The sequence below is a fragment of the Scyliorhinus torazame genome, chromosome 17, assembly GCF_047496885.1.
Source record: "Scyliorhinus torazame isolate Kashiwa2021f chromosome 17, sScyTor2.1, whole genome shotgun sequence".
NCBI classification, from domain to species: Eukaryota; Metazoa; Chordata; class Chondrichthyes; order Carcharhiniformes; family Scyliorhinidae; genus Scyliorhinus; species Scyliorhinus torazame.
In genome coordinates this window covers 22,572,498-22,581,889 of record NC_092723.1, presented here as the reverse complement: position 1 = coordinate 22,581,889, position 9,392 = coordinate 22,572,498, and the positions used below count along the sequence as shown (strand labels likewise).

The window sequence follows — 9,392 nt, the reverse complement described above, 5'->3', positions numbered from 1 at the left end:
GTCCCTGGCCCTGTGGGGCAGCAGTGCTAACCACACCCCTTAACTCTAATTGATACTTAGCTGCCCAACTGTAGAAATAACAGCAGACACAGTGAAGGCACTTATTATCCTGACTTACTTGCATTTATATATAGTAGTGCCTTAGGTCACAGCAGCCCCTGTTGTATTTATTTTTTTCCCAATTAAGATGTACTTCATGACCAAGTTTTGAAACACAGGTTGAGTTTGAAAGTTAAGGTTTATTTTACAGTGCAACACCATGACAAAGGATTTGCATTTCTCATGTCATACATAAAAAAATATGAGGGTTTACAGATCTCGCCCTAATGAGTATTTATAGAGACTGTACAGTATAAAAATTTACAACCAACACACGCATGGCTTGTTCAGCTTTACTCAGGCTGCACCCATGCCGTGAGTACTGTACAGTCTGTAGGATGCTGTGGATGCTACTGATGGGATGGAACAATGTTGTTAGTCTACTGCACCAACAAGGAAGTAACAAAATCAGACATCAACAACAGTGTGGGGTGAAAACTGGAGCTGACCAGTGTGTCTGAACCACTCGAAATTTCAAACCACCGTTATACAGACTCCACTTTTGGCATTAACAGGATATGAAATACAGCAGTAAAGTGGTCACAAGACACTGCCTGCACCACACTCACAGTCCAGGGTCTCCATTCTATCTCCTACAGACTCTTAGCAGAAAGGGTTTACAGTATAGAGGGTAACAGGAACAAGTTCTAGGCAATGCACCTGCCTGGAGGTCAGTCCAAGTGGTGCAATAAAGATATAAAATGTTCAACAACATGATTGGAGAATGCACCTTGCTTCACATTAAGTGTTCGGGAAGGAGGGGAATGACTGACAGGCAATGAACAGTTCACACATCCCTGCTCGTTTCCAGAATATTCCATCACAGAGAATAAAATGTAAATGGCAAAGTGTTTCCCACAGCACTGATCGCAGAGGAGCAAAAATTAGGTGATCTGAAGCTGGATGGGGTGAATCTCCAACACACAATGGCACAGGAGAGGTGAAATTTAAAAAAAAATAATCACTGAAATACTGAAGATGTTTACAAACTGCATTGAATCACAGAAACAAAATCAATATTCTGCACTGATTAGTCGGTCTGACGAACAGTGAAACACAAAACAGGTTTATAGAACCCTATGAGTAGCAATTATAATCAACTTGAAGAGAAGCCCAGTGATGATGCAAAACTCGCAGGGAAGAGAGGAATTATAAATCACTTGCAGTCGGAACGCTATGCTAACTGACAGCGAGAGAATTTTGGGGTGTTGATATCAGAAAACATCAAAGAGGAACACATCCACATGTGACACTGAGCTGGTTTAGGGCAGACGTGAGGGAGATTTTTGAATACAAAAAGGTTTACAGATAAAGCCAAAGGCCCAAACAACAACACAAATAGCTGCCCTAGTTGGTGAACGAGGTGTTGATTTCAGATCTGCACAGAAACACGGTGCAATACTCACTGCTCAATAATCGCAAACCCTATTCGGGATGGGTGACGTCAAAGGCAGAGACTTGAAGATAGATATTGCAGCTCTCACATAAAATCACCCGCTCTACTATTCTGTGGTTCCAACTGGCGACTGAAGGGAGTCTGGACTGTGAAAAACAGCTATGATGGGAGGGATGTGTGCCGGAGGGTGAGGGAACAAATTGCTGTTGTACAAAGTGTAAATCTCACACCCAGCTACAATTAACGATGTCTATTCAAAGTAGGAGTCGCACAGCCTCGAGTTTCAGTCAAGTCTGTCCAACAGCGGAGTAAACAGGGCAATCCTTCACTTAGACCAAAACGTTTTAATGCAGAAAACCTTGACTGAACTACACAACTTTAAATAAAATGTAATTGACACTTAACAGAAACCAAAAGTCTATAAAAATAATTTAACATATATAACTTGAGTTTGCTTTCGGTTACATGGGTCTCTGAGCATCTGGTTTCTTCCAGGGTCCGGGGGTTATTTGCGTTTTTCTTGGAGCAGATACAGCTCTGGCTTCTGGGTTGGAGTTTTGTGGTGAGGTGTCTCCCTCATTGTGTCTCTCCCCATTGTGTTCTGTTTTCCTTTGTTCCTGGCTCTTTGATCGATTGCTATTCTTGCTGACAGCATTGGGTTGTTCGAGTGCTGGAAAGTGGGAGCTGTCGTGCATGGTTCTGCCTGTTCCTTGGCCCATCTCAGAAGGAGTGAATGTTTTTTGCACTACCTTGTGTGACATTTGTCTCTTTTTTGGGGATATGTCACTGGTCTTCCCCAGGGCCTCACTATCCTGGAGAGGGGTACCGGCCAAATGGTCCATGTTGCTGGCTGGACCAGAGGAGAGTTGGGCATTTCTCCTGTTGCAACGTCTGTCCCTTGGGCTCCCGATTTGCTCAGCTACTCCTTTGGAATGAGTCTCTTTAACCGGCTTTGACCCAAGCTCTTTGCTCTCAGCCACCTCTTCCTGAGCCACACTCTCCAACTCCTCTCTACTTCCTTTACGATCCTTCCTGCTGATTTTCCTTGGACTGCGTGACCTGTCCATGCCCCCTGTTGGCCTTTCCTTTGCATCAACCTCCTGGGAGCTGCCCTTGTTGTTATCAGATCGCTTCTTGAACTCGCCCCTCCTTGGGCTCCTTGATTCTTCCAGTTTCTCTCTCCTTTTCTTCTCAGTCTTCCTTGGGCTCACTGACCGCTCCCGTTGCCCAGCGGCTTGCTTTCTACCACCTCTGTGTGGGCTCAGTGTCCTGCTTTCACAGCCAGTGGCCGGCACCTTGTCATTTCCAGCCAGTTGCTCTCTCCTTGGACTGCATACACTCTGTCCACCTTGCTTTGTCGTTCCACCCTTCATAATTTCAGGCTCACCTTCCTCAGCATTCTGGCTGCCTGCTCGGTTTGCAGATCCAGCCTCTGCCCAGTGCTGGGCACTGTCGGGCGACTCCAGCCCTTGCTGAGCACTGGCGGGTGACTCCCGTTCTCTCCACGACTTCTCATTGTCTAAGGTCTCTTCAGGGTCAGTGAGATGGGGGGTGGGATGTGAAAGGGATGGTGATAGCTGATTTTCAGCAGCTGTGTTTAGTTCCTGGAGGCTAGAATATGGAGTGTTCTGGGTATCCGCATTGTCTAGAAAATAAGCAAAGCAAAGCAGTTAATAAAATACATTAACCACAACCATATACTAATTTCCCTCTTGCATGATGCACAATTCCATACCCTCCCCACTTCTGCATGCATGTCAAGCCCCCATCCCAGCTCACGCATAATGCAGAGAAAGAGAGAAGAGATGAGAAAACAGACTAGAGACTGCAGTCAATATGGGAAAAGTAGTGAGAGGGTCCGAGGATTCCACCAACCATGTGTTCAAATCTTACCACTGCATGGTGATGGAAATTAATCTGATGAATCATATTTCTATATATAATTTATCAGGGAAATTACAAAAAGCTGTCAGGTGGTCATAAAAGCCCAACTGGTTCATGAGCATCTTTCAGGAAAAGGAAACCGGTTGCCTGAGTTCCACAATATGTTTGTCCATTAAAGTGGCCCTGGTAAGCCACCCGCATTGTGGAATAACGATCATTAAATGAGATCTCATCGAGGGGCGGCACAGTGGTTAGCACTGCTGCCTCACGGCACCCAGGCCCCAGGTTCGATCACGGCTCTGGGTCACTGTCCGTGTGGAGTTTGTACATTCTCCCCGTGTTTGCGTGGGTTTCGCCCCCACAACCCAAAGATGTGCAGTCTAGGTGGATTGGTCACGCTAAATTGCCCCTGAATTGGAAAAAATTAATTGGGTACTCTAAATTTAGAAATTTAAAAAAAAACAGATCTCATCAACGCCTGTGCCTCAAGAACCAATTCAAAGAGAAACTTGGAGAACTACGAGAATGACAAACCAAGGGCGGTACGGTGGCATAGTGTCTGGGGTGCTGAGGACCCGGGTTCGATCCCTGGGTCAGTGTGTGTGGAGTTTGCACATTCTCCCCGTGTCTGTGTGGGTTTCACCCCCACAACCCAAAGATGGGCAGGTTAGGTGGATTGGCCAAGCTAAATTGTCTCTTAATTGGAAAAAAGTATTTGAGTACTCTAAAATTATTTTTAAAAAGTGAATGACAAACCAACTGGATGAAACATTCTCTCAATCTGAGTTTAAATGAACGTATTAATCCAGCACTGAATAGCAACTGCACCTTTTAGTTGCATGTGCAAAGCAGGCTTAAGGAATTAAATGGAAATGCAAATCTCAAAATAGCAGCTCGATCTTATATTTCCAGAGTGTGTAGTTTGGTTTAGTTTATTCCGTGCTCTAAAAATTCTATCCGTTGGAGCTAAAGCAATTTACTATGTTAAAGGTACTATATCATGCAAAATGTCCCAAAGCACTTTACAGGAACTTTATCAAATCAATTTGTCACCAAGCTACATAGAGATATCACCAGTGACTAAAAGCTTTGTAGATCTTAAAGGCGGAGGGGGTTTAGAGAAAGTATTCCAGAGCTTAGGGCCGTCAATGGTGGAGCAAATAAAATCACGGATGCTCAAGAGATTGGAATTAGAGGAATGCAGCCATCTGAGACAGTTGTAGGGCTGTCGCAAGTTACAGAGATATGGAGGAGTGAGACCATGAAGGAATTTGAAAATAAAGGTAAGAATATTAAAATTGAGGCGTTGCCAGGCCAGGAACCAGTGTAGTTCAGCAAGCACGTGGGTTATGCACGGATGATACTTGGGGTGAGTTGTGAAATAGGCAGTGTATTGGATAATTTCAAATTTGAGGAGAGTGAGGGGTCAGAGGTGTGCTGGAATAGTCAAATCTGGAGGTAACAAAGGGCATATTTGAGGGTTCCTGCAGCAGAGGAGCTAATGCAGGTGCGTAGTTACCTGGACTCTAAAGATATGGGAGTGAACAAGCGAGTGCTACGCCTCAAGTAACGTCTCAATGTGACATCGCTCGATTATCATGTGTGCACACATTTTACAATAATGACAGACAGGAAGTTGTGTGAATGGTGCTCAGTGTCAATCAACCCTACAGATGAGGGGACTGTTAACAGAAATACACAGTGCAGAAGAGGCCCATTGAGTCTGCGTCGAGACTGTTCACAAGAGTTTACAGCACAGAAACAGACCATTCAGCCCAACTGCTCCGTGCTGGTGTTTATGCTCTACAGGAGCCTCCCCCCCCCCTCCCCCCCCCCCCCCCCCCCCCGCCCCCCAGAGCATCTTACCATATCCTTCTACTTCTGTCTCTCTCATCTGTTTATCCAGCTTCTCTTTAAACATAGATGTAGTATTTGGCTCAGCCACACCTTTTGCGCAAGTTTCTAATTCTAATCACTCTTGGAAAGGAGGTTTTTCTCCTGAACTCCCGACTGGATTTATTAGTGACTATCTTTTATTTATGGCTTTGAGCCCTGTGGGTGAAAACATCTTTGCATTCACTTTAGCACTGCGGCATTGCCACCAGCCTGGAAAAGAGCCCATGCCGTTACTTTGTAGAGCAGGGCATTCCTAACCAATATTTACCCCTCAAACAACATCACAAAAAAAAAAAATGATTTTCTGGTCATCGTCATGTTGTGGGAGCTTGTTGATGCGTTTCTCAAATTCGCTTCAAAAATGTGCCTTATTGGCTGTACAGTACTTTGGAACATTCAAAGATCAAGAAACGCGGCATGCAAAGTGCAAGTTAGTCCTTCAGCTATATTGGAGAATTAACTGGAGTAACTGACTGGCAGGATTCTGCCAGAGAGCACGCGGGGGGAGGGAGGCAAGCAAGCAGAAGGAGCACGCGCAAGCGAGCGATGCAGAGACTGCGAGTGAGACAAGAGTGAAAGAAAGGCAGAGAGAGCGAAAGAGGGAGAAGTACACGACTGAATCAAAAAAAAAAAAGGTTTTTAAAAGTGAACAAAACCAAGTAGAAGACGTGCAGATTTACCAGGTCCCAGGAGAGATGAGAGGAGATGGGAAGCCTCAACGCTGCTCGTGAGTTGTACAAGTGGAGAGGCTGCAAGGTGCCATTCCTAGAGAGGGGGAGGAGGGAGAAGCCTAGGACTAAATGTAACTATGAGAATAAAAAATAAGTTCCACAGAAGATTACATTTCTGCAAAGCCAGTGGCCAAGAGCATGTCGAAGAGACAGACACACACAGACTGAGGGGAAGGGACGGAGGGAGGGCAGTGATTTAGAGTGGTCTTAAACGGAATCTTACAACACTTGCTGCCACATAATGGAAGCAGCATTCAGCCCCATATCAGGAGTTGGGTTTGGATGGTGGTGTGGGCATAATTACTGGTTCACTATTACCCTCCCCACCTCCCTCACCCTCCCCATCACTTAAAACATTACAGTAATTTGGTCTGTAAAATTAAGACTCATAGGGAAACCCACCAAAGTCAGGAACCTGACCTATGCCTGGCTTCAGGACAAGATGCGCTCTCCTCCCTCCAGCCTGAATCAACTCGATAGCTCGTTTGTGCGTGATCCCTTGAGTAGATTCTCCATTAATTTCAACAATCTGGTCGCCAACCTGCAGGAGGAGGACAGAAAATAATAATCACATCTCAAGCTGAGAGAGGGGAAACACCAGCAAACTGAGGGACAGCTCAGTTCGAGACCAGATGCAGGATATTGGGGGTCAGCTGTGCTGTAACTCTGCTGCCCGCCCCCACCCCCCCCAACTCAAAATAAGATATCTGAAACCTTGCACACTTCAGTGACATTCCTTCTCACACTGATCCCCATTCTCTGCTGGTGAGGGGAAATACGGTACCCTCTCTTCTACATCCAGGTAGCATATGACCTGCTCTCTCCCATCTCACATTACTGAAATGAGAACCTTAATACACAAGTGGCACTGCCATAGCATGCCTTCCTCCATACCTGGCTTGGCTCCGCTATAAACAAGGGGCACTTACATGGATTCTGTTGTCGAGTAATGCAGGACCCCCTTCCGCCAGGCGTAGGATGAAGAGGCCCATGCTGTACTCCTTGCCTCCACGGACACTGAACCCAAACCCTCGGGGACCTCTCTCCAGTTCCACAGAGAAGCAATCAGGGTTCTGTTTGGAAACACGCACAAAACAGAGAAAGAAACACAAACCACAAGATCAGGAAACCCCATAAGACAAGAAATTCACTGGGTGGCAAGCTGCAGCTCACACAATAAGAGGCCTGGTGTATATTTATTTTGAGGATCTGGGTGTCACTGGCATTTATTAGTGCAGTGAACGTATTGCTGCTACAATTCACAACTGTATTGAATTATGTTAATGCCCTTGTGGGCTCCGCCTGTGGCTCCGCCCCCTCGGGGGTGGTATATAAATCTGCAGCCTGTAGGCAGCACTCAGTACAGAACAATCGGAGGCAGGCACAGATCGAGCTTATTAAAACCACTATTCACTTCTACTAATCGTCTCGTGTGAATTGATGGTCGCATCAATTTAATCAGCTAAGATATCGCAATGGAAGCCGCCCTCAAACCTGATCGACTGGAACTCGACCCACAAGCAGCTGAAGCAAAGGAATCTTTTTACACTGGCTCCGCTGCTTTGAGGCCTACCTCGCCGCCTCCTCCTCGCCCGCCATCATTGAGGCACAGACGCTGAGTCTCCTCCACGCCCGGGTGAGCCACAGAATCTCTGTACTAATCGAAGACGCGACCACGAACGCAGACGCTGTCGCGATCCTGAAAAGACATTATGTGAGGCCGGTGAACGAAGTGTTTGCACGGCATCTCCTCACCATATGTCGTCAACGCCCGGGGGAAATCACTGGAGGAATATCTACGCGACCAGAGGGTACTCGCTCAAAACTGCAACTACAAGGACGTCACGGCCTCGCAGCACATGGAACTCGCCATCCGGGACACCTATGTGGCTGGAGCCCGGTCCAACTATGTCAGACAGCGCCTGCTCGAAAAGGGCGCCCTCTACCTAGAAGCGACAGTAAAACTATCCACCTCATTAGAGGTACCCTTCCAGAGCCTAAATGCTTTCCCCTCCGACCACGCGATTTCCTCGTGGGCACCGGAGGCGCGACCATCACCCGACCCGAGGGTGTCCCAGGCCTGTGCAGCGCGGCTGCCCGCCCAACCCGGGGGGCCGCCTTGCTATTTCTGCGGTCAGAACCAGCACCCCAGGCAGCGTTGCCCAGCTCGGAACGCGACCTGCAGCGACTGCGGCAAGAAAGGACATTTTGCCAAAGTCTGCTTGGCCGGACCCAAAGTACCAAAATCGCAGGCCCGACTCAGACTCACAGGCCCGCAGACCCCGCAGCATGGCTGCGTGCCTGCCAGTAACGCCCCCTTCTGACATGTCATCCGCCTTGTGATATCCGTAGGGGCCGCCATCTTTAACCCTACCCGACACGTGCGACTCATGGCGGCCGCCATCTTCAAAGCCACCCGACATGTGCGACCGATGGGGGCCGCCATCTTTAACGCTGCCCGACACGTGCGACTGATGGGGGCCGCCATCTTGGGACCACCCCACTACCGCTGACCACGCCGGCTACCCGCAGCTTTGCGCTGTCACTCTCAACCAGTCACGGCCCAAGCACCTCAAGAACTCCATGATGACCGTCCGGGTCAATGGGCACGAAATGCCCTGTCTGTTTGACTCTGGGAGCACGGAGAGCTTTATCCATCCGCACACGGTAAGGCGCTGTTCCCTCCAGATTTCCCCCGCATCCCAAACAATCTCCCTTGCTTCCGGATCACATTCAGTGCAGATCCTGGGATACTGTGTCGCGAACCTCGCGATACAGGGCACCAAGAACGCCGATTTTAAACTCTATATCCTCCCCCACCTCTGCGCTCCTCTCTTGTTAGGACTGGATTTCCAGTGCAACCTCAGAAGCCTGACCCTGAAGTTCGGCGGACCCCTACCCCTCTCAACGTATGTTGCCTCGCGACCCTTAAGGTCACCCCTCCCCCGCTCTTCGCGAACCTCACCTCCGACTGTAAACCCGTCGCCACCAGGAGCAGGCGGTACAGTGCCCAGGACAGGCCTTTTATCAAGTCGGAGGTCCAGCGGCTCTTCAGGGAGGGGATCATCGAGGCCAGTAACAGCCCCTGGAGAGCCCAAGTGGTGGTCGTCAGGATCGAGGAAAAGAACCGGATGGTTGTAGACTACAGCCAGACCATAAATCGTTACACGCAACGCGATGTGTACCCCCTTCCCCGCATAGCGGACATGGTGAATCAGATTGCACACTACCGGGTTTTCTACTCGGTCGATCTGAAGTCCGCATACCACCAGCTTCCGATCCGCCCGGAAGACCGCCACGACACTGCCTTTGAGGCAGACGGCCGCCTCTTCCAATTCCTCAGGGTCCCCTTCGGCGTCACCAATGGGGTCTCAGTATTCCAAAGA

The 9,392-nt window shown here is 48.4% G+C and overlaps 1 protein-coding gene across 5 annotated transcripts in view; it reads right to left on the bottom strand.

Moving 5' to 3' along the window:
* Nucleotides 1–219: 219 nt before the first annotated feature.
* magi3a (membrane associated guanylate kinase, WW and PDZ domain containing 3a) overlaps nucleotides 220–9,392 on the bottom strand; it is a 140,552-nt gene continuing 131,379 nt past the window's right edge. For 2 of the 5 annotated variants that reach the window (XM_072480177.1, XM_072480179.1), the window contains 3 exons: nucleotides 6,936–7,079; nucleotides 6,409–6,547; nucleotides 220–3,140 (listed from right to left, as the gene is read on the bottom strand). In XM_072480177.1, coding sequence (XP_072336278.1) covers nucleotides 1,957–3,140; nucleotides 6,409–6,547; nucleotides 6,936–7,079 — 1,467 coding nt within the window. In that variant the 3' untranslated portion in view covers nucleotides 220–1,956. Of the gene's footprint in view, nucleotides 3,141–5,955; nucleotides 6,041–6,408; nucleotides 6,548–6,935; nucleotides 7,080–9,392 lie in introns of all 5 variants that reach the window. The other 3 variants (XM_072480180.1, XM_072480181.1, XM_072480178.1) reach the window with 3 other exon arrangements.